This window comes from Urocitellus parryii, chromosome 12, assembly GCF_045843805.1.
Source record: "Urocitellus parryii isolate mUroPar1 chromosome 12, mUroPar1.hap1, whole genome shotgun sequence".
Taxonomy (NCBI): Eukaryota; Metazoa; Chordata; class Mammalia; order Rodentia; family Sciuridae; genus Urocitellus; species Urocitellus parryii.
The window spans coordinates 30,169,524-30,196,254 of NC_135542.1; the positions used below are offsets into that span (position 1 = coordinate 30,169,524).

Below are 26,731 nucleotides of genomic sequence, written 5' to 3' on the forward strand. Positions count from 1 at the left end.
AGGCGCTCTGACTCCGCTCTGTAGATGGCCTCCCAGCCGAGGGTGCAAGCGCCCCCCTTCCCGGTGGCGCTTCCTGCTTCCCAGGCCCGGGTCGGGGGCGCGCTTTCCCAGCACGCTCTGCGAGGCGGCGGGATGGCGGCGGCGGCTTCTGCGCGCTGTCTGAGCGTCCGCGGCGCCCTTCGTCTTTCTCTGCGGGGTCGGTGGGCGGGCGTGTGTGAGCCGGAACGCGGCTACAGGTGAGAGCATTGCGGGTCATCCACGAGGGAGGCCTGGATCAAGCTGGCCCGGCTTCCCCTGGGGCTGCGGGGTCGGCGGCACTGACGGCGAGCGCATGCGCGAGCTTGGGGGCGCGCGGTTGGCTCTTTGCAATCCCGCGGCCAGCACCTGCGCAGAGCAGGGGACTCCTGGCGTGGATGGCCGCGCAGTGGGGGACTGCTGCCAGACTCCCGAGTTAGGAAGTCGCCGTCACGCCGCAGTTCAGCCGCGGCGCGAGGATCCCGAGCACTAGTAGGCGTTCCCGAGTGAGGGAGCCGTCGGCGGCGACCACGTGCGCTGCACCGCCGCGGGACCTCGACGAGGAACTCATCCGCCTTTATAAAAACGGAAAAGCCCCAAATGCCTGGTCACATAACGTTTCGGTCTGGGAGCAGGGCTGAGACACGCGGCTGTCCACGTAACCGCTGAGCTCAGTACACAGGTGGCTCGTAGAAATGAGAGGCCGTCCCGAGGGGCGAGAACCCGAGGGAGGCCTGTTTGCTTTACCTGGTGGCTGATGTGAGGGATTGAATTAGGACCTCACGCTCGCCCGCGGAGCTGTCCCACCCCAGCCCAAGAAAAGCCTGATGTTAGATTCGATATTTGCGTTTTCCCAGGTTGGATAATAGACAGATTTTCTGATGAGTGGATTGTAGCTAATTAGAACCATCGGAAAAAATTCTGCGGAATAAATGGGATTTGTAACTTACCATGTGTGTTTTACATGTCCTTTCCTCAATTACCCTCAAATAGGAGGAGTCACCTCTACTGGTGTTGCAGAACCTTCCGCGATTCAATCCTAGCGCTTGTTTTCCTGCTCTTGCCTAGAGTTGACATTCTTCTGTCTGTTTTCTTTGCCTGACACAGCACCTGCCTTTAGCACTGATGGTCAAGGCAATACTGATCTCTCGTTCAGAAATGATGTGGTTGGAAAACAAAATAATCCTTTTCTGAAACATCCTTAGCATAGAGAGGTAATATTTTAAAATGATGCCTGAGACAGACACTCAAAGAGGAAGTTTTTTTTGTTTTTTTTTTTTAATGTTATCCCAGTTTACTTATCTAGGTAGTTTGGATGCTGTTTAAGAAGGGAATTTCAAAGCTGGGCCACGTGGCACAAGCCTGTAGCACATGAGGCTGAGGTAGGGAGATCATGGTTTTGAGACCAGCATGGGCAACTTAAACCCTGTCTCAAAGTTTAAAACAAAATGAAAGGAGTCGACCAGTAGCTTTGTGGTATAGAGCCCTGGTTTCAATCCCCAGTATGCAAAAACCAAAAAACCCACAGGATAATATCAGCTGTGCATACTGTCTATATGGTGTTGATTAATTTCTTAATATGTTAATAAAGTAGAAATATGGTTATCCTGAATGAGAATGAGACATTTGAAAATTGAATCAAGCGTCAGTGATTCTGTATTTGGGGTAAATAACAATTTCTGAGTCTCTGGGAAGCTGTCAGCAGTTCCAAGTCTAAATTATGCCTCATATATTTAGTATGTTCTTGGTTGTTGAAGAAAGTGGAGTATAAGATCATTGGTGATCTTAGCTTTGCCATGATTGAATGCTACAAAGAGGTAGGCCTGTTTATAAGGGCAAGATCACTAAATTGTTCCTCTTAACCTCAAAATATTATGAGTCCCCAGAGTTAAAGTACCTTGTATCTTAAACCAGCTGCTTAGATTGTTTAGTGCTATTAAAAATTTCTCTTTTTTTTTCTAATTTTTTATGACGAAATTTCTTGCTTCAAAAAATTCTGTTTTGTGTCTGTATCTTGTACTCATTCTCTGGTAATAGTGCCACATGCTGATTAGGCCATGTCTTCTTGGCATACATTGACTTATACATAGAGTTATCCAGTCTGTTGGATCCATGGTAACTGGAAAATTTGGGCTCAAAATGCACATAAGTGAGGGTAAGCTAATTGATTGACGAGCATTAGCTTTCAGGTTTTTATTTTTTGCAGATTTTATTCTAAGAGTGCAGCCCTACCAAAGGATGAAGGAACTGATGTAACAGGTATGTTTAAGAAAACTATTGAAGTAGTTCCAATTTTTAATCCACATGTTGTATTTTGTTGTAGTTATAATAGTAGGAAACTGATTCATTTTTTTCTTCTTCTCATTAAGGAATTGAACAAGTAGTCATTCCAAAGAAGAAAACTTGGTAAATATTCAATTGGTGTTCATTCCATAAGTGATTGTGTGCTTAGTGTGAGTGGGACGGAGGGAGGGTCAGTTTCGGAGTGGTGATGCGGAGTGCTAAGGGAGTAGCCAGAGGGGAGAGACCTGGGAGTGTGAAGGACAGACAGAAAGATGGGTGGAGAGCGAAGAATGAGATTGATTTAGGCATTCAGAGACCTTCTGAACTGTCTGAGCTAGTGTGTACAGAACAGTGGTTAATCACGAGTTTCAATATTAGATCAATCTCTTTTTTTAAGTGAGTTCTCTCTCAGGTGGTTGGGAAACCAGACAGAAGTTAGCTCTTTTATTCACTGGGTAGATCTTTAAACAGATTGCCTTGTATCGCTTACACAGCAATTGTTGAATATGTAAGAACTGAAACTTCTCAATACTGCTTGTTGTAATGTGATTTTGTTGAATACACTTAAAGGTGCCTCAAAAAGCCAAGTCTTAGAATTCTGACTGTAACTTAAAGACTCAGGTTCATTTAAAAAAAAAAAAAAAAGGCTTTGTTAAATTACAAAAGTAAGCAAGGTCATGGTCAAAAGAGGAATGGAGTGATAGCTCTAACATGCAAAAAGGAAACAGAATCACTGACAGTCCCACGTCGCTCAACTTCCTGCCAGAGTGGAGTGTGAATAACCATAGTGCTCACCTAAGGGGTTAAAAGGGCATTGCAAACAGTGCTTGTTGCAGAGATGGCTGTTTCCAGTGTTGCATTGTGGTCTTTTTTTTATATAAGCTGAGCGTGTGACTTTAGAATTGAACCGTTAGATGTGATTTTTATTCTCGGCCTTTAATTTTTAGCAGCCATGTAGTATTTCACTATATAGATACACTAAAGTTCACTTCTGTCTTCCCTGGACCAAAAATCAGAACCAAGAGAAGAATGTAGTTATCCACAAATGAGACATTCCCCCAAGGGCATTAAAGTCGGAAGCCCTTGACCCATTTTACCTCCTGGCCCGAGGAGTGACCTGCAGGAAGTCCAGAACAGGGAGCTTTCAGAGGGTGTGCTGCAACCTTGCTGAGCCACCTTCACATGTTTCACCAAGTAGTCCTGTCAGTGTGGACCATGCACAGAGTTAGAGGGATGTGGAATGTGATATCCAGAGTGGGCATGTTGTGCTCATTGCGTTGGTTTCTTTTGAAAATGTAGACATTTACCAGTGTCTTCGAATGGGTGGAGTCATCTTATTGGCATCAGAATCACCTAGGGATTTTGCTAAAAATGCATATTCCTGCCAGTAGTTCTTATGGATCATAAAGTATGTGGCCCACAGATACAGAGGCCAGCAAGGCAGGGGTATGTGATTGTGATGCACCTAGAGGTCGGAGTCCAGGCCAGCCTGGGGAGAAGGTGCCAATAGAACAGGGAAATGAGGGGTGCACTGGTCAGCAGACTAAAGCCAGATTTTGTGTTTTCCAAGTTGGAAATGATTTTTATGTTTTCATACAGTTGGGAATATCAAAAGAAGACAAGGTAACATAAAAATTACATGAGACTCAAATTCATGATACATGCTTTGGGCAGCACAATCTCACTTATTTACATATTATCTGACTGCTTTTATGCCACACTGGCAGAGCTGAGAAGTTTAGACAGTACCCTTTGGCTCCCAAAGCCCCAAATCTGTATTCTGTCGCTTTACCCAAAAAGTGCTTCGTTCCTGCTAGAGCCTCTGACTTCCAGGTCAGGACTCCATGTTTTTAGGACAAATTCTTGTTGCCTGATTGTAGAGATGAGGCATTTTAAGGCTCTGATTTCCCAGATCACACAAGTGTCTAGAAGACTTTGATAAATTGTTGAGAGTAATGGTGAGTGAGTGTATGTGAATGTGATGCAATAAAGGCAGTGTTCTGAATGGGTTAATCTGAACTGGGCACTTATTTTAGAGAGAGTGGGAGCCAATTATGATTAGTGCATAGGCAACTGGACTCATTGAAGAAATGTAATTTAAAACCTATTAGATTAGCAAGGAGAGGATTTAGAGAGATGAGAGCTACATATATTTATTGATGGACCAGAAAATTGGAATGACTGGAGGGAAATTTTTTTGAGTCAAAATTTTTAAATGTGAACACTGATTGGCAAGAAGTACACTTGTGTATATACCCAGAGATGTGAGTGAACATATTCTCCATACCTGGGAATAGTAGCAAATTGAGACAACCTGCATGCCCATCGATGACTGAGTAGTAAAAATGGTCATCATGTGATGTGACATTTAAAGGAATTAATTAGGTCTGTTGTGCCAGGAATAGTACATTCGAACTTTTATAACGTGCAAAGTGACATGATTTTTCTTTTATGGATATATGTGTGTGTAAAAGTACCTATGAAAATCCTGGGATTATACCAGCCTCGTGGATGAGATCTTAAGGTGATACCAGGCACTTTAGATTCTTGTAAACCTAGATTACTTTTCAAAGATAATATGTTCGTTGTGATGACTTCTAAAAACAACCCTTTTTAAAAAGAATTGGTGGTAATTGGTGAGTTTTTTCACTGCCATCCGTTAGTACCTTATGAAGAGACTCAGTTATGCCAGTATAGGGTTTAGTTAAGGAATCCTGAGTGCTGAGAGAGTGTTTCTTTATCATGTGCTGGAATTGTATACATGTGACTTTAAAATTGATAGAAAATTCAGTAGATGTTATGTGCATCAGAGAATTAATATAAATTTTTTATTTAGTACTAGGGATTGAATCCAGGGACTCTTAACCACTGAGCCACATCCGAAGCCCTGTTTTGCATTTTATTTTAGAGACAGGGTCTCACTGAGTTGCTTAAGTCCTCACTAAATTGCTGAGGCTGGTTTTGAACTTATGATCCTTCTGTCTTAGCTTCCCAGGCTACTGGGATTACAGGCGTGTGCCATCACACTTGGCTCTATTATTCTTTGGTCTCTGGTGACTTATGTTCTTATGAATGTTAGGTCAAACTTTAATTAGAAACAGTACTTCTGGTTTGTTAAATTTACTGTAATTCTTTTGGAAATGGACCACATTAAATCTAACACGGGAGTTAAAAATAGAATTGAAACCAAAATATGTCATTTGTCATTGATGCCAGTTAAGCCTTTTCCAATAGCTGAGTGACAGGTGCCCAGGACGGCTGGCCTGCAGTTCTCCCATGGGGTTGTGTGTGGTGGAGAGCTGCCCCACACTGGGAGGCACATTGGAGTCCTCTGGGAGTCCAGTGAGGAGGCACATGGCCATCCTCCGTGTGTCTGGGGGCTGTGACTCCATAGCTGCAGGTGGAGCCTGTGGTTTCTTCTCGTGGCCTGAGGAAGAGCCACTGTTGGCAGTAAGACAAGAGTGTCCACACAGCTGCAACCCAGATGCAGAGGGAGGGAGTAAGGAAGTCAGCAAGTGGTGTGAGGAGCCAAGAGTGCATCGCTCACTCTGGGTGGGTACTGACAGTGAGGAGGGCATGTGCTGACCACCTGCAGGCAGAACAAGAGGACCTGGCCCCGTCTTCTAGCTTGCACTCTTGAACGGGAGGTACAGGTGCCAGGCCAGGCCTGAGCTGTTACCAGTGACTGCCTGAGTGTAGGATCACTCCTTCCCTTCGTGTTAGGAGTCCAACAGGGTCAATCTGTGATTCTTTTCCTAGGGATAAAGTGGCTGTTCTTCAGGCGCTTGCATCCACAGTCAACAGGGTAAGTGGGACTTCTTGGTTTTAATATGGCTGTTAACACATTTGATCTTCATTATTCAGAATTAAAGTATTGCAAATCCATGAAGTTTATTTAAAATTAATCCAGTCTTTTCATTTGAAAAGTGAGAAAACTTAAGGCCATTAAAGTGATTGGCCAGGCTATTTCCTGCGTTAAAATCTTCACTTAACTCCACGCCCTTTGTTTCTGACTGTCATGTTTTTCTGTCATACCAAGGATTGTTTTAAGGTGCTGGGAATTGAACACAGGGCCTTGTGCATGCTGGGCAAGTGTACTGCTGCACTGTACCTCCAGCTCCACACCAGGGGGTTTGAATCACTGGTCGAGCTTGTTGAAATGTCTGTCTCTGAGGGATAGTGCCTTGGTAACCATAGATGTGGTCCCTGTGCCAGCTTGGAGAACTAGTGCCCCTGCCATGAGGCTGCAGCTTGGCAGTGAGTAGCAGAACCAGATGAAAGGAGCCTTGCTGAGGTGGGGCTTTCACAATGCTGCAGAAAACTAGTACAGGAGGAAGAGAAAGAAACCTGCCTCCAGGTCCCAGGAAGAACCCCTTCCCTTAAGGGCCTCAGATCCTGGAGGCCCCTAGGGCACAGAGGAGAGCTGCGGAATATAAGTTGAGCTTTCACTGTGAACAGATCCCAGAAGGCCCCAGTAGGATCAGCCTAGAACAGTAGAGGAGGGATTGTGCTGCTGTTTCTAAGTGGGGACCTTAGTGCTGGAGGGCAACTTTGACAAGTATAGAGCCTTGGAACACTGCTGTGCACAGCCCAGAGGGCCCAGTGGTTTCCTGCATTTGGTGAAGGGAACTTGCGGGTGGAGTTCAGCCTAGATGGGCAGTGACCACGCTGTGCAGGAAATCCTGTTCCACAGAGTGGGTGCAGAACTTTGTAAAGCAGAGGATCCTTCAGTGGTCCCAGTGGCAGTGCACTCACACCTTAACAGTGGCCTGGGTTTGGGCCATTGTCTGCGTTGAGGTGTGCATAATTTTACGCAACTCTTGCAGAGCCAATGGAATAGTATAGGTGTCGATGTGTGTGGCTTCTGTCTCTGGGTGTGTGTATGTTAATGTGTACCCACGTGTATGTGTTCCTGCATGTGAGTATATATTAAGACTTCTTGTGTAGAACTTGTGATCACTGACACTGACGAGCCCCCTCCCAACCCAGGGTGCTGTGCCACTGAGCTATACTCCTAGACCTGTTTAATTTTTGAAAGAGGCTCTTGCTCAGTTGCCCTGGCTGGTCTGGAACTTGCAGGCCTCCTGCCTCAGCTTCTGAGTCCCTGGATTTACAGATGTGTGCCACAGCACCCTGCTGGGAGATCTTAACGGTCTAGCTGGAAGATTGCCTGTGTCTTTTCCTCAGGACCCCACGGCCGTCCCCTATACATTTCAAGATGACCCTTACCTTATACCAACGTCCTCTGTGGAGTCGGTGAGTATGTTCATGCAACTTTTCTGATGCTGTTTTTTTTATTTTACTGGTTTGTGTATAAGAGTACATACATAATTTAGTTATAGAAACCTTTGAAAAGTTTGTAGATGCTGATAAATTGATGGACTTTATAAATCCTACTTTTATCGAAAAGATTTTGATTTTTTTTCTCTGGAGAGTTTTGGCTTGGTTTTTCATGTTAGGACTTTTTCACATGGAGCGGACGTTTGGGTGAGGCTGTGTTGTTTTTGTACACGTCAAGATGTGCTGCGCGGGGCCTGAAGTCAGGCCCACTCAGTAGAGTGTGGGAGGCTCTGTAATTGGGGTTCTCATTGGGAGTCCGTGTATTGTGGTGTCCTTTCTTGTGGGGGGAGAATAATTCTTGCTCAGAATTTACCTTTGAACTTATTTGAGTCTAAATTACATGTAAATTCCAATTTGTATCTAAATCTTTTTTTATACAGCGTTCATTTTTATTGGCAAAGAAGTCTGGGGAGAATGCAGCAAAGTTTATTATTAATTCACATCCCAAATATTTCCAGAAGGACATAGCTGAACCTCATATACCGGTAAGGAGGGTGGTGCCTTTTTCACGTAACACTATATAAATGTGACTTAGACCAAGTTTGGTGGCCAGTGACAGCTCTTGGTGCTTAGTACGTGAGTGAAAGCTTTACTCACTGTTCAGTGCCTCTTGCATGCGTTTGCTTTTCATCCTGCTGTCTCTCTGGACTTCTGTGATGCCACACTCTGGGGTCTTCCCTCTGTGCTGCTCCTCGGTCTCTGCACTGCTCAGGCATGGGTGTATCAGGCTCTGTGTGCGGGTCACCACCTCCTACCCGTCTGCTCTGTGATGGTCGCCACCTCCCACCTGTCTGCCCTGTGTGATTGTTGCAACCTCCCACCTGTCTGCCCTGCGTGACGGTCACCACCTCCCTCCTGTGTGTTCTGCTGCATTAATAGTTCTTGCATTTCACTTGGCCTCTTGCACATCCAGCCCCGACCCCTGTGCTTGGAACTTCCTGTTTCCTACAGCCTCTGGGTCCTATAGCCCCGTGGTGAGCGTTTGTGCAGTGCCTGCTGTATGCTGGGCCGTGTGCTCCGCATCAGCACATGGAGAGCAAGGCTGGTGCACCTTTCCGTGAGCGGAATGCTAATCTGGAGAGTCATCTTGTCTCCTGTCATATCACCCTGCTGCCCAGAACTCAGACCCAAGGATAGCCTGCCCGTCTCATGCTGTGACTCCCATTGACAGATTAGGAAGCCAGTGTGATTGTGAAAATGTTACAGTCCTGAGCTAGGACAGTGGCAGCCGTGGAGTGACCACTTGTTGGCCCGTCCTTTCCTCTTTGTCTTTGACTGACAGTTACTTTCCTGTGCCTAATTTGGTTCAGCTCTGGAGCCACTCTTGTGTGAAGCCTTCCAAGGGTCCCCTACTTGTGTGGTGGGCAGCACCATTCACATTTATATTGTATTTTGTTTGTTTTTTTTGCCAGTGCTGGGGATTGAACTAGGGCCTTGTGCAAACTTTCTGCCTCTGAGCTGCATCCTCGGCCCTGTCATGATTTCTGTATCTGCTTCCATCATTAGACCAGGAGTGTAGAATGCCTTTCTTTCATCTCTGTGTCCATGAAGCCCACCTGAGTGCCTGGGATAAAGTAGTACCCATTCTAAAGAACTAGAATCAATTAGTCAATAAGTGAAGCCAGTATTCCTTGGTGGTATTGAATGTGTAGAAGAAAAACCATTCAGGATGAAGGTTCTCTGCCTGAGGGAACTAGATGTCCTCTGACATCTTTAACCAAGCTTGGGCCTGGAGGAGGAAGACAGTCTTAGCAGGGAAAATAAAGTCAGTCAGCCTGAAGCTGGGAGTTTAGTTGGAAGTAGGGGTCTTCCTGAACGGTTACGTTAGGGTGTTTTTAAATCTTTAAATCTTAGGGTAGGCCATGCTGAGTAGTCTGTTTTGGAGTGGAGAAAAGGTTTTGTGTCTGTCCTTGGTGGTTTCTAGTTGGGTTTCCTAGTGAGGCGTGCATGTTAGGAGCTGGCTGAGATCTGGTGCAGGAAAGTGCATGGGGCTCTAAGGTTTTTGCCTGTGGGTAGACATCTTGTGTGGCTGTCCTGTCCCGTTTGCCTCCTATGATAATGTCCAACATCTTGTCTTCCCAGTGTTTAATGCCAGAGTACTTTGAGCCTCAGATTGAAGATGTAAGTGAAGCTGCCCTGAAGGAACGGATAAAGCTCAAGAAAGTGAAGGCGGCTGTGGACATGTTTGATCAGCTCTTACAAGCAGGTGACTCAGTTGGGTTAAAGCTGCTCTGGGAACACAGATCACAGTGGCATGAGCCAGTTAATGTTGAGTGAAGGGTAGGGGCTCTGTGCCTTCTGCTGGATGACTGTGTCGATTCCGTTTGCATAGTTAACAAACCCCCATGTTTGACATTCTGCTCTGGCTGCACAAGGAAGGTAGAGTTTCAGCCCTGTTGATTTGTTGTGCCCTTGTACTGTGGCACTGTGGAGAAGTGATATAGCTGTTCTTTGTGTCCACCTCTAACCTGAGATCTGAATGTACCGAATTCAGTTTTCCTGGACCCTTTGTATTTGGAAGGCAGGACCACACACAGTTGAAAAATACTCCAAAAAGAAAGCATACTAAGCTGGGATTGGGGACTTTGATATTGGTGCTAGCTCTAACACTGAATTATCTGTGACCTAGAAAAAGTCATTCATTTCCTCAGGGCCTCTAGGTTACAATCAATCCTGTGCACTCTGAGTTAGATCTGATGGGCTTCCAGGAAGACACACCTGGAGAGCATGACTGAGGAGCTCTGCAAGTCATCCTGGTCAGCTGGCAAGAGTTATGGTTTTGGAATCTGAAACATAAAAATCCATTAAGCATGGAAGAGATGGAAAGTAAGCTGAAATAAGCCAGTACACATTTGAACACAAGAAACATCTGCATAATGCTGTGTGCCAGTCTTATTGTGTAGCCTACTAACACCAGGTGTGCAGCAGACAGTGACTCTGTGAGCAGCACCTGCCAAGAGCCTGATCAGAGTTCCTGGTGTTAAGGCTGGTCTCTTTCTAGTTTCACCCCCACTGCATGGGTGTGTGCAGATATTCACTGAGCATCCTATAAAGACAGTTTGTCAGAACCGTAGCTCAGTAATAGTGCATCAGGGAGGGACTGTAGAAAACTTTGTTATCAAACACTTAGTATGTCCCAGATAGTCTGCTAGGCCTCCCATGTACCTAATCCTGTGGCACCTTGTGAGCTGGAGTATCCTATGGTAACTTTATAAAGGAAACTGCCTCGAAGGCTATGTCCCAGGGTTTCATAGTGCTGAGACTGAGGGTCGCTCCGTAGCCTGCACCCGCCTCTTCTGCAGTTTGCATTTTTCAGTTTCCTAGTGGGCAGTTTTATAATTTTTAGTGTATTTTGTTAGAAGCTTGAGTTGCCTTTTTTTTTTTTCATATTTGTGTTGTAGGTGGACACAATAACCTTTATTTTATTTTTATGTGGTGCTTAGAATCGAACCCACCACCTCATATGCTGAGCCACAACCTCGGCCCTTGAGTTGCTTTATTATCTCTCATCTTTTCTCTGTCCTTTCTCCCTTTTTGGGGGGCAGGGAGGTAGGGGATGTACCAGGGATTGAACCCAGGGGCACTCCACCACTGAGCCACATCCCCAGCCCTGTTTTGTATTTTATTCAGAGACATGGTCTCACTGAATTGCTTAGCTCCTTGCTTTTGCTAAGGCTGGCTTTGAACTTGCGATCCTCCTGCCTCAGCCTCCCGAGTTGCTGGGATTACAGGTGTTCAGCACCATACCCAGTCTCTCCCTTTTTAATGAGTGCCAAAATAGGAGCATAACATTTTCACAAGTTTTTTTTTTTTAATGTTTATTTTTCTATAGGACTTACTTATGGAAGATTAATTTTTTAAAAAATATTTATTCTTAAGCTTTAGGTGGACACAATATCTTTGCTTTACATTTATGTGGTGCTGAGGATCGAACCCAGTGCCTCGTGCTAGGTGAGCGCTCTACCACTGAGCCACAACCCTAGCCCTTCACAACAGTTTTAAAAGACTGATCTAATTAGGCAGTTATGCTCGTATTTCTGGGCCAGTGGTTTGGTGGAGGGGTGTGTGTGTATGTGTGTTTTCACATGGGTCTGGGCCAGGGTAACTAGCAGTAATTGGCAGTGTTCTGTAGGAAATGACTGTTAAAGCCATGAGATAGCATCTCTAAGTATGTACATGAAGTAACTGGGCTCAAGCTTAGCCTTCCTCTTGTATTTTAATCTTTTATGTTAGACTTCGAGGGTAGTTGGGATTTTTTTGATGTCTTATCAGTCTAGGTGTTTGAGTCCATGCATATTCAGAAATTGGTAAGGTGGGATATATTAAATATGTATCCGAAAGCACACTAAGAGAAATAATAGAGAGTTCTTCTTTTGTTGTTATTTGTTTTTTTTTTTTTTTTTTTTTTTTTTTTTTTTGGTGGTGTGGGGATTGAACCCAGGGCCTTATTCATGTGAGGCAAGCACTCTACCAACTGAGCTATATCCCCAGCCCTAAGTAGAGAGTTCTAATGTGCGGGTTTCAGTTTTTGGATGTCTGAAGGTTTCTTTCCCTTCTTTTCTCCTAACCACAGGAACTACTGTGTCCCTTGAAACAACCAACAGTCTCTTGGATTTACTGTGTTACTATGGTGACCAAGAACCTCCAGCTGATTTTTATTTTCAACAAACTGAGAAGTCAGAAGAATTGGTAATGGCTTTTCACCTTGTTTTTTATTTGTTCTTTTTAAAGTTCTTTCTTGAAATTAGATGGGTTCCCATGCCGTGTGTCAGTGTGGTTGTATGAGGTCTGTACTGAGGCATGGCATGGTTTGTATTTATCATAAAATGGCTTTGATACAAAGTGGAAGGAGAGCTGGTTGCTGTGGTGCACACTTGTAATTCAGCTATTGAGGGCTGAGGCAAGAGGATCACAGTTGGAGGTCAGGCTCAGCAACTTCACAGGCATTGTCTTAACACAGAATAAAAAGGGCTGGGGCTGTAGCTCAGTAGTAGAGCACTTTGCCCAGCTTGGGTAAGACCCTAGGTTTAGTTCCCAGTATGGTGGGAGGGGGCGTACGATTATTTTAACCCTAGTCCCCTTCTTTGAAAATTTTTTGTTCACCCACTACATATTCAGGCAAAGCTCTGACCAGAAATGCCCTTCTGTCAGTTACGATGCCAGCATGATGTCTGGTGGTCAGGGAAAGCCTGTGTGGCGCTGGCACCCTCCTGCATGCACGTGTGGAAGAGCAGGGAGAAAGGCGCTGGGCCTGTGTGCAGGGTTGCTTGGGTGGATTTGTACGTAGACTCTCAACCCACAGGTTTCTCTTCTGGAAGTTGATTCCAAGGAACCCTCTGTATCAAGTAAGCAGAAGCAAGGCTGACCTTGTTCTTGTGGTCTTTATACCCGTAACTGCTGAGGTACTGAACATAATCCATGTCTGTCCACTAGTGTGTGCTGAACTCTTTGAGGGGGTAGGTGGGTGTCAGTCACCCTTAAGATCACTCATGCATGGCTGAGTGTTGGTAGAGTCACCGACTAAGTGGGACAGTGTGTACAGCAAAGTACAGGCAAGCATCCCTAGTCTGAAATCCCTAACCCAAGTTTTTGAAGGCAGATGCTCCAAAATCTGAACTTTCTGAGTGCCACTAGTGGAAAATCCACACAGGACTACTTGGATCACCTCAGGTACTAGGAATAAATATTACATAAAATCACCTTCACTGTTTAGTGTCTAAGATGTGGATGAAACACAAATGAATTTCATGTTTAGACTTGGATCATTGCCAAGCTATCTTGTTATATACATGCACGTATTTCGAAATGCAAAAGATCTTAAATTTGAAGGACTTTTGGTCCCCAGGATCTTAAACAAAGGGATGTTCAACCTGTGTTTTTGTGAAAGTGCTTCTCTCTGAGCGCTGGGCTTGCCTGTAGTGGGCGTGGGTCATTCGTCAGCATAACTGTTCTGCAGTGCAGGACACAGGGTAGTGCGTGAGTCCTCCTGGCCTCCTAGTGTCCCCTTGTCCAGCCCAGGCAGTGCTGGGCAGTGTGGCGCCAGGAAGCGTCGACATCTGTTGGCCCTGGTGCTGGGTTTGAGTCTGTGTCTTCACTGGCTTGTGCCCTGATGGGGAACCAGGTGTGGCCTCTGAGACGTAGGCTGTGCTCTGGCGTGCAGTTCCAGCTCTGTCTTGTTTGGGCCGTTCAGGGCCTGGGCTTTTCCTCATTCTCTGGAGCCAACTCGTTCTTCCTCTGTCCTCTGCTGATGCTTGTCTGGGCACAAGCATTTGGTGGGTTTCTCTTGCCTCCTCCTGGATCTGTTTTTCCTTTTTTCCCTGAGTCCCTGCTGCCTTTTCAGTGGTGAGCCTGGGAGAGTGCTTTCTGTGGTCTAACCTTTTATTTCTGTTGATGCTTCATTGCAGGAGCAGACCACAGAGGAAAATAACAAAACAGCCAGTGTGAAGGCTGCTCATCAGGCTGGAGTCACTTGGAAGTAGGTTACATAGAATCGGAATCCTGTATTGCAGCTTCTCTGGGTGGGTGGGATGTGCCCCAGCACCCCCAAGAGGATGTGATCTGCTGCCGCTGTGAGGTTCAGAGTCCTGTGCATGTGACGGAGACCTTTGTCTCTCCCAAGGGCGTCACCTTCAGCCTGCAGCACAGACATTTTGCGCAATGCTTATCGTCCTGGTTTCCCCATTTAGCTCAGTGTGGCCGTCACCTACTCTGGTTCCTGTGGGGGTCTCATCACTAGTGCTACTTTGGAATAAGTATCCCTAATTCTGAAAAGATTTGAAGCTTTTATTTACTAAAAATGCAGATGCTAGAATATGGTGCCAATTTAGGCCTACCAACCAAGTAGTTGTGTCCACAGTTCTGAAGGACTGTGCATAACACTTGACTGCATTTGAGAGCATACACAAACCTGGAGGTGTGGCCATCTGGAAAGTGAAAATGCGTTGACATTAGACTCCCTGCGGGAGGGATGAGTCTGAAAGAGGATGGGGCAGATTTCTTAGATTGTGATGATTAGGAATGCTGAAGAGCATGGCATTTGGAGTCTGGGCTCGAGTCCTAGGGTAATTTGTATTAAGTGCTCTCTCTCTTTCTAATAAAGGGAGAGGGGGCATGCATTTGCTAGACGATGACGGGTTCGGAGCAGCTGTTGTCAGTGTTTCCCCTGGGAGTTCCTGGGGGCGGGTGCCGCACCACACGCCCTGTCTCAGGCTGGCCTTTATGTCTGCAGAGCCCTGGGTGGCTACTCAAGGTCCTTGAGACCAGGGCACTGTGTCTCCCACTCTGGGTGTTGGGACCATTTGATTTGAGACTGCGCCTGCGGTGCCTGGGCTTGTAAACCCGCAGTGCCTTCTGCAGCTGGACATGGGCTGCCCTGCGCCCTGGCTCCTATTTGTTTTCCTGTCTCTAGAGCCAAAAACAACGCTGAGAGGATCTTCGCACTAATGCCGGAGAAGACTGCACATTCCTACTGCACCATGATCCGAGGAATGGTGAAGGTGCTCGGTTTTATTTATTTATGTTCCTCTGTAAAGTCCACTGGGTCGGGTTTCTCATCCTCAGAGCTACAGGTTGCTTATCCCTATGCAGAAGGCTTGGGACCAGGAGTAAGCGTTTGGAATGTTTGCATCTGTCCATGACGTCTGGGCCTGTGTTATGTCTTTCACGTTCACTCGAGGTCTAGGTGGTGGTTTCCCCTTGCAGCTCCGCCAGTGCTCAGAGGTCTTGGGCTTTGCGGCTGTTAAGGTTCCAGATGCAATGCTCAGCCTGTGCTGATGTTTTGGGTCAGGTTGTCACGGGGGCTGTCCTCTGCTTCATGGGGTGTTTTAGTGGCTCCTAGCCCACTGGACATGGTGGTGCGATCCTCCCTCACCCTCAGACTTGACACCTCAGTCTCCAGGCAGAGCCTGGGCCCTGAGTGCGAGCCTTGGGGAAGGGGCTGCTCTGGTGCTCCCTGCTACAGTGCCACCTGGAACATAGGGGGCGCAGGCCTCTGATGGAGCAGCCGATGACCCTTCTCCTTCCCTCCCCCTCCAGCACCGGGCATACGCACAGGCGTTGGACTTATACACCGAGTTACTGAACAGCAGACTCCGAGGTGAGCTGGACGGCTCTTCCTGTCCCTCTCCTCTCCTAAGAGCCCTTGGGAAGTCCTTGGGTCTGGCCTCAGTCACGGGCCTGCCTTTTGCCTTCCTCTGTGGCTGTGGTCCAGAGGTCCAGTTATGTGGGCATGTAGATTAGCCCAGGGACACGCTGGAGACCACTGATCAGAGGAGAGCCTCAGCCCCAGGTGTTGTTTTTCTGGTTTTCTTTTCCAGCTGACGTTCACACCTTCAACGCATTGATTGAAGCGAGAGCCTTGATGGCCAACGAGAAGTTTGAGGAGAAGTGGAACGGCATGCTGGTAAGAAGGGTGGGTCGCCTCGGCCCGCGCCACCCCGTGCTCGCTGCCCTCGGCTGACGTTCTGCAACAGAGCGTGCGGCAGGCGTTCAGGACACCCCTGTCACTGCCTCACGTCAGTGTTGTTGCTGTTGTGTTGTGTGTCTGTTGTGAAGTTCCTGTTGGATGAGTCGCATATGATCGTTGGCCTGCTTCAAACACAGCCAGAACGCTAAATTTCTCTCTCCTTTTGTCATTGACATTCTTTGTACGATGTTCATTACTAATTGTCCACCCAGGCTTAAGAACTACTTCGTGCTTCTGATTCACCTAGGAGCTGCTGAAACACATGTCTGTGCAGAAAGTCAAACCAAACCTGCAGACTTTTAACACCCTTCTGAAATGCCTCCGGAGGTTTCATGCCTTCGGGAGAATGCCTGCCTTGCAGACCTTGCGTGAGATGAAGGCCATTGGAATAGGTGAGGGCACGTTTGGAGTCCTCACTGAGGGCCAGAGACTGGGCAGAGGCAATCTGTGCGTTCTGGTGCAGGTTGCGTGCTGTGAGGGGTTTCTTCCCAACCTGGGCGTACTCAGTTGGCCCTTCAGAGCCCTGGGGTTGAGGAGGCCTTGATCCTCTGAGGGTCTGGTGCTGGGGTTCGATCCTCTGGGCCGTTGCCCTGTGGATTCCCAAGGACAACCAAAGTACTTTCATCTTGGTGTCCTTTAGAGCAAATTAAGGTACGCTTTTATAGCTCTCGGTTCTGAGGAAAGTTGATCACTGTTGGTTAGCTTTAAATTGCATGACAGACATTTTCCTACGACAAGGGGTTGAACCTACATGCTGCTGGTGTGGTGTGTTCAGAAAGGGCTTGTGGGAGGGTGCTCGGGCATCGCTTTGCACCATTCTGCCCTGCTGCTCACGGGGAATCTGCTTGGTGAGGTGTTAGGGAGAGGCTGCCGTCTTGGGTTTTGCACCTCTGCGATATTGAGACAGCGGGCAGGATCCCTCAGCGTTCACATCCCTTCAGCATGCTGCAGTGAGCTATATTTTGAACAGCTGTGTTTTTACTTCCATTTCTTATTTTTTCCATCCACCTGGTGTTTTGAGAACCCTCGCTTGCAACATACCACCACATCATTCAGGTATTCTACCAACCAGGTATGTATGATAATCTTATTTTAATTTGGGTAGAACAGCTCCCTACGTTTGTGTGATTAGTTGTTGCAAATTATCTTCTGTGCATGTGAAGTGAGATTAGAGAGTTCACAAATTAACCCCTGTAGCCTGAGCGAGAAGCTCTTCTTAAGGTGGTCACCTTGTTGTGATGTGAGATGTGAACTCGGAGCTGGAGGGCAGGTTTACAGTGTACTTGTGTTGTTGGAACAGAAAGAGGGTGGACAAAGAGTTTCAGCCTGGAGTTCCTTTTGGTCTCTAGAACTGTGAATACAAAAGACAGTAGCTGCATGTGGCTGGTTAATTAAAAGAAAGGAAAATTTAAAGTTTTGGTGCCAGAGGGCTCAGCAGTCCTGTGTAGCTAGTGGCCGCCATTCTCGGTGATTGTGTTTGTAGCCTTTGGGAGGACGTCATGCTCCCTTTGTCACCTGCGTTAGGTCAGTTCCTATGGGAGCTGTGCGTGTGAGGCAGTTGGAACACCAGGTTGAATTTCAGCTCTCTCATTTAGTTACCACCCCTGTAGAAAGGGACAGGGTGACAAGTGACAGCAAGAGAGTGGTGATAGTGTCTTGTCCCATGCTTCGAAGGCACATTGCAGGCACTGAGGAATCTTAAGGTTCTTACTCCCTTGTCCCTAGCCTGAGAAGGAGCCCTTGAATTCAGAAGTGACAGCTGAAGCCATTCCTTCCTGTGGTAGGCCTTATGAAACAGCAGAGGGAACCTAATTCTCTGCCTTGGAGAGCCAATTTTGCAAAGTGTTCACCCTCATCTATAGACAAGGGTTTTTTGGCTTTAAGAAAAAACCAAACATGGGGCTGAAGCTGGGGCTCAGTGGTGCTGCGCTTGCCTAGCACATGTGAGGCACTGAGTTCAATCCTCAGACCATGTGAAAATAAATAAATTAAAGGTATTTTGTCCATCTACCACTAAAAAAAAAAACAAATACACAACTGGTTTATTTTGGTGACAGACGAAAGTTTCCATGATAACTGTGACCTCTAGAATTCTACTCAGCCCTGATCAGACCGCTGTGAAGCCAGTGCTCTGAGCCCAAAGGCTGTTTCTCTTCTCTACCATCATGCATGACTTGGCCTGTTGCTCACCTGAGTCCAGGTTGTTTGTGTTTCCTAAATGGACAGCTGTGGCCGTGGTGGGCATGGGAGTATTAATTGGTCTTATATACATCAGTTGGCTTTCTGCATTAGTAATTCATAGACTTACCCAAGGGAGAGAGCCCGAAGTAACAAGAAGTACACTTAAAATGCAATACTGTATAACTAGTAGAAAGGAATGTTAGCAAATGGCCACATGCTTCAGGATAACATAGCAAGATAGCCCTGCACTTATTACTGGTATTTTAATTAGGTGTGGAGAGGTAGGGAATATAGAGAATTATCTGACCAGAAATGTTGAAGGTCAATTTTTTGACCTGTTATAGTGAGCTCATATGTTCCATTGCTTGTGCAGTTGACCTTTTCTAAGCGCATTGGTTTGCTGAGGGGTATGTTATGCACAGGGTTTTGCTCCCCTCCAATGAATATCTGAGCTGCTTGAGAAGAGGCTGAGACAGAAAGCCAAAGGCTAGGGCTGGAACTTGTGGACAAAGGCTGACTTGGGTTTTGGGAGCACTGTGCTCTGTAGGGGCAGTGGTTGGTTCCTGTAGCAGGCGTTTGGCCAGGCCTGAGGCTCAGTGCAGGAAGGAGGCAGCCCTTTTGTACGGGCTGCTGTGAGCTGGGGGTGGTGCAGGAAGTGGATTTGGTGAACCCCTTCGCTTTCTTGTTCTGTAGGGAGCTCTGCAAAAGCACCATCCCTCATCATCTATGACATAGTGAATGAATTAGCAGGAAAGGCTTTTTCTCCAAAGGACCTTGATGATGGTATGTATAGAAATCGCTGATTTTCCCTCCTGGCCGCAGGCAGCTCTTGATGCCGGTTGGCCTTGGCAAGGGCAGGGTTTGGGTGGTGATATCTGAGAAGGCCGGCTGTATACTTCTCATAATTTTTTTTCTGTTAACTTTACCTGGCACACAACCTACTTAGTTGTCAGAAGTTTTATTAATGTTACTGACTTGAAAATACATTTTATTCCTTGTAACCAAAGTTCCCGTGGACTTTTTCAGATATGTTCTTTCAGTCGGCCATGAGTGTCGTGAGTACCAGTCTTTGCTTAGCTTTATTTTCCCAGTTTAACTGACCTAACTGGAGGGCAGGGCTCTCCCTGGCCAGACAGGTCTTGGCATGTCTTCACTTCTGTTTTTCCTCTTTCTCCAAAGTTTATACTTTAAGTCACATGGTGCCTCTGTTCAGATGAGCTTTTGGAGTATTTTATGTTTGCCTCTGAGTTAACCTTTTAAGTTGGTAAAAATTGATTTTTATTTTGGTCTCATTTTGTCATATTAATCAGGGGAAATTTCACGTGGCTTTAGGGTGAATGGGGTGCAGCCTGCTTCCCGAGGATGCTTGTGTTGCCGTTTAGTGGCTGTCCTGGTTTTTCCTCTGGGTGCTCAAGTGTGTGTGTGCTCAGACCCTTTTCCCTGGCGGTGTTTGTGTTGACAGCAGTGTTTCGCAGGAGAGAAGAGCTATCACTCTCCTGGGTGGCTATTTTATGTGGGTTTTGCAAAGTACAGTGGTGCTGGACTGAGGGCTCTCTGTTTCTTGTAGGATTTATTTCTGAAGGTAAATTGAATTATTTTAAATAAAATGCACAAAGCTTGGGATTTATTTTTCTCCCTATTTATTATAACTTATTTGCTGTCAGTAAATTGATTCAGTATAAGCATTTCTGAAGAGAGCTGTACTTTTCTTTCTGAGCCACTGTTTGCCTTATAAAACATCAGTATTCTGCTTGCAAATTTTCAGTGCTCATCTCTCAAGGATCTAGAACTTGCTTATGAAGTACATGGCCTTTTAAATACAGGAGACAACCGGAAGTTCATTGGACCTGATCTTCGTCGGAATTTCTATTAGTAAGTGTAGGAAATGTGTTCTTTATTTATTTATTTTTAATATTTTATTTTTTTAGTTATATTTGGACATAATACCTTTATTTTGTTTATTTTTATGTGGTGCTGAGGATCAAACCCAGGGCCTTGCACGTGCTAGGCAAGCGCTCTACCTCTGAGCCACAACCCCAGCCCCAGGAAATGTGTCCTTTAATTAGATTTTGCAAGTGGGAGATTCTTGGCCCTGCATATCTCACCTCTGGTTTTAGGCAGCATGCCTATTATTTAATAGGTCGTGTTAATTGAGCACTTAGAAATTAAAGCAGTGCCTAAATTGCCAGATTTTGAAGTCTCAGGTGTGTATGCTTTGAGATTTTATTTTCTTCGTAACACTTTAAAATTTCTTGTCTTTTTCCTTAATGCCTTTTATATTTTTTAAAATTGTCGTAGTGGGAATTCCCTAAAGATTTCTTCCCAATACCTTGCTTTTATTTAAATTTTAAGATATTGGAATTGGGGCTTAGTAGTAGAGTGCTTGCCTAGCATGTATCAAGCACTGGGTTCTATTCTCAACAACACATATAAATAAAGGTACTGGAGCTCAGAGAGCTTACATTATTGGGTTTGCTTTTAGGCAGATAAAAACATGAATTTAAGCCAGACATGGTGGACGCCTGCAATTCCAGCTACTCAGGAGGCCTAGGCAGGAGATAACAAGTTTGAGGCCAGCCAACACAACTTTGACATTGCTTCAGAGTAAAATTTTAAAAAAGAGCAGGGGATAGCCAGATGTGGCCCATGCCTGTGGTCCCTTTGGCTAGAGAGGCTGAGGCAGCAAGATCACAGGGTCAAAGCCAGCCTCAGCAACTTCGCAAGGCACAAAGCAACTCAGCAAGACCTTGTCTTAAAAGGCCAGGGATATGGCTCAGTGATTAAACACCTTTGGGTTTAATCCCTGGTACCAAAAATAAATAAATATATAAACAAGCAAGTGTGGGGATGCAGCCTGGTGTGCATGCTTGTCCACTGTCTGTGAGGCCCTGGGTTCAATCCCTGTACCATTAAAAAAATACCATCCCACAACTCCGGGGACATGAACCTAAGGGGCAGCCTCCTGTCAGTGTGGGGACTGTTTTCTTGTGCCCAGACTCTCCACACACTGCTTTCAGTATCTGCTTGCCAAGACCTGGAGTGCATGGACAAGGCAGCTAGGAATGGCCAGGTATTGATAGGGCAGCCGTGCATCACACTGGTGTGCATGCTGAAAACTGCCCAGCCTTCATCGTGTAACTCTGCTCTGACTTCACCGATCATGACCTTGTGGTTAGATGTGGAGATTTTAGACTAAATGTACTTGTTTTCTCCATTACAGTTCCAAGTTTTTCGGTCTGCTTTGTCTAATGGAACACATCGATGTCACCTTGAAGTGGTACAAGGACCTGATACCTTCAGTAAGATGGCTTATCACTGTCCTGTCCTTGCAGATGGACCTGTGGGTGTCTCCACTGATCAGTGCTTTAAAATTGTATCTGTGTTCCTCTTCATTAGGTCTTCTTTCCCCATTCCCAAGTGCTCATAGGTCTTCTGCAAGCATTGGATGTGGCCAATCGGCTAGAAGTGATTCCTCAGATTTGGAAAGGTCAGTGTTGGCTTTGTGTCGAGGCCCGTCCTACTTCAGTGGCCTGAGTTTTGATTGAGATGCTAACATTATTGTTAGGGATAGGAACTTCCATTTTGGCTGAATCAAGAACATTCCTTGATGTCTGTTTCAAGGTCATCTGCTATGTTTCCTATTGTGTAAGGAAAGTGTGGCTGTGTTGAGTAGCCTGTGTTCATCCCCTGGTGAGGGGAGCAGGCCCAGGCTTGTGCCGCTGTTGTGCTGTGACCTGGCGGAGGGCCGTGCTCGTCCCAGGCCAACTCTAAGTCCATGAATGTCACTCTGGCTCCTCTGCATCCCTGTCTCTCAGCCGTGGGTGTGAGCCTGATCTGCCTCACGTGCAAGTCAGCGGCAGGCTGAGACTGGGACATCTGTCCCTCTGCCTTGGGCGAGCACCATGTTAGTATGAAGCTGGTTTTTCTCTGCCTTGGTTTTGTGTGAGAAACCCTGGCCGCAGTCCTGCTCTGCTCCTTCACTGTGTCTGGGGGAACCCTGGAGGTTCCCGGTGCTGTGGGACAGCGGCTCTTGAGGTGCTGGTGGCACCAGGAGGGCATGGTTGCTGTGCTGAGCACTGAGCACTGGCTGAAACGTGGGGTTTGGCCCTCACTGCTCCTCTGGGGGCCACTCTGGTCTCTGGGATTCTGGGGTCACTCTGGTCTTCTGGGACTCTGGGGCCACTCTGGTCTTCTAGAACTCTGGGGGCCAGTCTGGTCTTTTTGGGACTCTGGGGGCCACTCTAGGACTCTGGGGTCACTCTGGGGCCCACTCTGGGACTCTGGGGCCACTCTGGTCTTCTGGGGTCACTCTGATCTTCTGGGATTCTGGGGGTCACTGGGATTCTGGGTCACTCTGGTCTTCTGGGACTCTGGGGTAAACCTGGAATAGGTGACGTCAGCAGCTTATTGTTTTTACCCCCACAGGATAAAAGTGGGAGCTGAAGGGGACGAAGGCCAGCCAGAAGCTGCTTGGGTGGTCACTCTCATGTTTCTTTCTGTTCTTAAGACAGTAAAGAATATGGCCACACTTACCGTAGCAACCTGAGAGAGGAGATCCTGATGCTCATGGCAAGGGATAAGCACCCTGCGGAGGTAAGTGGGACTCAGCTGCAGCTTCGTCACCCTTACAGTACATGGGCACCAGCCGCCTTGACCTCTGTGCTGAGGTCCCTTGGGAGTGTTCTGCCACCCAAACCTAGGTTTGGGTTAAGATGCATGTAGACATGCTACTGTTAGTAGAGTCCCTTCCTGAAGTCACTGTCTCCTCTGGCCTACAGCACACAGTGGGGGTGTCTTGTCCATCAGTGTCCTGACAGTGAACAGCAGCCTGCTTTAGAGAGAGAATGCATGGTGGATCTTGAGCAATATGGCTGATCAAATGATTGAGGATAGGCTCTTTATCTTTTTACTGTCACTTCTTATGTGCCGTGCATGCAGCAAGGTCAGCTGATAGAACACATGGCTCAGAGACCTTTGTTGTTCTCTGCTTCTCCTGAACTTAAATTCCCCGGGGAACCAGGTGGGCATTTCTGCTGACCCTCAGCCTTTCAGCTCCAGGCTGCATTTGCTGACTGCGCTGCCGACATCAGATCCACCTATGAGAGCCAGGAAGCCAGGCAGACTGCTCCCGACTGGCCCGCCACCCCCCTCAACTGTGTGGCCATCCTCCTCTTACGGGCCGGGAGGACCCAGGAAGCCTGGTGAGTACCCAGCCTCAGGCGAGTGTGAAGAACACTTATCCTACCAGGCCAAAATCAGAATGCGGGAGTTTGGGATGGGAACTTAGAGGTTCCAGGTTAAAAATCAGAGTTTTGGAACGCCAACATGCACGGTGAATATTCGAGAGGAGGGCATGGTTCAGATGAACTCTCTTTCCTACCTGGCTTTTCTGCTTTCTGGGTCTGTGGGCTTGGAAATGGAAAAAAGTGGTCAAATATGTTCATTTTGGAAAATGCCTTGGTCACTTGGGTTATTGACGTATTACCTGCAAGCACTTTGTCCGCACTGTCCTCTACCTTAGCATGTGGGCTGTATGTGGGACTGGTGAGAAGGCATGTGCTGCATGCCCTGGCCATGTGTCTGTCAGCACCGCCTCGTGCTGGCTCAGTGTCCAATGGTGTCCCTTCCTTCAGTATCAGGAAAGTCGGCCGAAGGCTCCGCGTAGGGTAGCTATAGGCAGACAGAGCTGCCGAGTTTGTGTTGGGTTCGGAGGTGGTCAGGTCTCAGGTTCAGGAAGCAAGGGTGGCCCCTATGCCTGCCTCCTGACTTGAACATGGGACCGCCATTCCAGAGTATAGTGGTTACTTCTGTGTCTCAGATGGGTGGCTTCTCTGCCACCCGCCTGTCTCTAGGGGTGGAGACGTGCGTTTCCTATGTTGGCTGGTGTGGCAAGCCACAGGCTGTGATGATTGGCGCAGGGGTACGGACCTCAGCTGAGTCATGGGAGCTGAGTGTGTGTGTCTGCCTCTGTCCTGCATGTGGCAGGCTGGTGGCGGCACCTACACGAGACCGCGCAATCTGAGCCTGCTCTGCACCACCCTGGAGGAAAGCTGTTCTCTGCAGAAGGACGTGGCACCAGCAGTTTCTGACACCGGTCACGTCCAGACCTCTTGAGGAGCTGACCATGTGGAGTGTGGGTTGGGGTGGTTCTGAAAGATGGGCAGGGCAGGCACTGGCCCTCTGCCTCCTGCTCTGCTGGTCACAGTGTCTGGTCTCTTCTTGCACAGGAGGATGCTGGGGCTTTTCAGGAAGCACAATAAGATCCCTAGGTGAGTGGATGGGCAGGCCTGGCTGGGCTGGGCTGGAGCCAGCCACTCAGGCTTGTCTGGGGCCAGTCATGGGGCCCACAATTTGGGCGCTGGGCACGTGGAGGGCATGACCCTGGAGGGCGCTGCGCCTGCATGCTTCAGAAGGCCTCCATCCCCTGAGTTAAGTCCCCAGCACTGCAGGGTCAATGGTCATGTGCGTGTCTTGTCTGCCTTCATAGAAACGAGCTGCTGCGTGAGTTCATGGACAATGCGAAAGTGTCCAGCAGCCCTGCCCAGGCCCTCGAGGTCGTGAGGCTGGCGAGTGCCTTCAGCCTGCCCATCTGTGAGGAGCTCACCCAGAGGGTGATGGCGGACTTTGCAATCAGCGCAGAACAGAAGTGAGTGGGGCCTGAGGGAGCAGCCCTTGTCCTCTGCGTGGAGAAGGCACAGCTCCCTCTTTCCTGAGGTCAGGGAGGCCTGCGGGCAGGGCTGGGCTTCTCCTACCCCGTGGTGTACACTGAGGGGCGACTGCAGATGCCTGCTGACTGGGACCATGGAGTCCACCCGCAGGTGCACTCAGCAGCACCTCGCCTCTCCCCACAGGGAAGCCCTGGGCCACCTGGCTGCTCTGAGCAGCGACAGCGACAGTGACAGCAGCGACGGGGACAGCAGTGATGGTGACAGTACCAAGGGCAGGTGAAAGTGAGGTGGCCTTGGCCACGCTGCCAGAGCGTTCACAGTAGCCTGAGGAAGCAGGATGTGGACTTGCGGCGCAGTTGACATGCTGCTGTGCTGGCTGAGGGAGTGACCCCCAGCTGCCACCCTCCTGGCTCCCTCACTGCCAAACCTGACCCCTGCGCCCCGGATGCTGGGACTTCCCAGGTCTCGGGGATAGACGGGAGCTTTACATGCAGTACATCACGTCATGATGACTTCATTAACCTGGAAATGGCCATTTTAGGTTGTGCAGTGGTGTGCATACCTGTCATCCCAGCTGCTGGGGAGGCTGAGGTGGGAAGAGCCTGTGAGCACCCCTGGGTTCAGTCCCCCAAGCACGAGGGCCGGCGAGTGGGGGTGGGGGGCAAAGTAAACCCAGCGATTGGTATGCGTGACTTGTGTGTCTGTCCTTTAAAAAACCCACAACAGCCTTCGCCATAGGCTGCCCACTGGAGGAGCAGGGCTCATGGTGGAGCCCAGGGCTGTCCCCAGCACCACAGAGGACAGTGTCTCGGCTCTCCTGTTCACTGGCCTGTGTGCTGCACTTACAGTTTGAGTGCAGGCCCGTCAGGGCAGGTGGTGCCCTCTTGAAGGGGTTGGTGCTGCTTGTAGGGCTTCTCAGGAACATCCGCCCCACCAGGACTTCCTCCCTCACAAGCTGCTCTGTGTGCCCCGTGCGCTGCCCTGGACCTGTGCGGTGTCTGTCCTATGTCACAGCCACCCTGCCATCCTCCCTAGGACCCACACATCCTGAGAACCTGATTCCCATTTTCCCTGGAAGCGTCTTAATGGAGCACACAGGGTGGGCACTCCAGTGTGGTAATCACTTAGAAGTGGACTGGGGTCAGGCAGAAGGCGTGGTGCTGAGTGGGACCTAAGGGAGAGGCTGGTGGCCTGGAAGTCTGCCAGTGGGACTGGCCTTCATCTGGCTCCTTAGCACCTGTGGGTGGCCAGCTGGCAGTGTGCCAGGGTCCTTGGCTGTGTGGCCTGCCTTTCTGGTGGCTCTCCATTTACTCTGCAGCTCAGCTTCATGCTGCTCTCCTGAAAGGCACTTGTTTTAAAATAAGGGCGTCTTAGTGCCACAGGACCCCCCCCCTTTTTTTTTTCTTTTTTTTAATGATTTTTTAGTTGTTGATGGGCACAGTACCTTTATGTGGTGCTGAGGGTCGATCCCAGGCCTTCACACAGGGACAAGCACTCCACTGCTGAGCCCCAACCGAAGCCCCAGACCCCTCCTCTTCAAAGACCCACTCCAGTAGAACAGGACCACAGACATTCCTCAGCTGACCCTTACCTAGGGAGAGTTTGTGTTTACAAGTTTAGACATATGGAGGAGAAGTTTAAGCTGTGATTCAGATCCAGCTAGAACCAGACTTGAGTTCAGAAAAACCTCAGTATTTAAAGGAGATACACTATGCTGCTCTTGGTGGGTGACCCCAGAGCTGAGGGGCACATAAACAGCCGGGATAAAACCCAGGAAGCC

General features: G+C 48.0%; 1 protein-coding gene and 1 non-coding gene across 2 annotated transcripts; both read left to right on the forward strand.

Moving 5' to 3' along the window:
• The first annotated feature begins 79 nt into the window (after positions 1-79).
• Ptcd3 (pentatricopeptide repeat domain 3) lies at positions 80-25,643 on the forward strand. The gene is made up of 24 exons (XM_026409500.2): positions 80-236; positions 2,222-2,274; positions 2,385-2,421; positions 6,058-6,103; positions 7,486-7,554; positions 8,019-8,123; positions 9,721-9,844; positions 12,212-12,327; positions 14,043-14,113; positions 15,047-15,134; positions 15,673-15,733; positions 15,954-16,039; positions 16,350-16,494; positions 17,124-17,174; positions 18,977-19,066; positions 19,310-19,338; positions 20,049-20,155; positions 21,504-21,582; positions 21,680-21,770; positions 22,791-22,876; positions 23,336-23,484; positions 24,511-24,552; positions 24,771-24,929; positions 25,135-25,643. Exons 1-24 carry the CDS (start codon positions 133-135, stop codon positions 25,229-25,231), a joined length of 2,085 nt encoding a protein of 694 aa, XP_026265285.1. The 5' UTR covers positions 80-132; the 3' UTR covers positions 25,232-25,643.
• LOC113197255 (small nucleolar RNA SNORD94) lies at positions 24,180-24,310 on the forward strand. Its single transcript, XR_003302664.1, has one exon. It is a non-coding gene; the product is annotated as a small nucleolar RNA SNORD94 (small nucleolar RNA).
• Positions 25,644-26,731: the final 1,088 nt, after the last annotated feature.

Excerpts from the sequence above, each read along its gene's own strand:
- Ptcd3 (XM_026409500.2), top strand. The coding sequence starts at position 133 with ATGGCGGCGGCGGCTTCTGCGCGCTGTCTGAGCGTCCGCGGCGCCCTT. Across the intron at positions 2,275-2,384 it reads TGAAGGAACTGATGTAACAG|GAATTGAACAAGTAGTCATT; the intron begins GTATGTTTAAGA and ends CTTCTCATTAAG. Across the intron at positions 14,114-15,046 it reads CAGGCTGGAGTCACTTGGAA|AGCCAAAAACAACGCTGAGA; the intron begins GTAGGTTACATA and ends TCCTGTCTCTAG.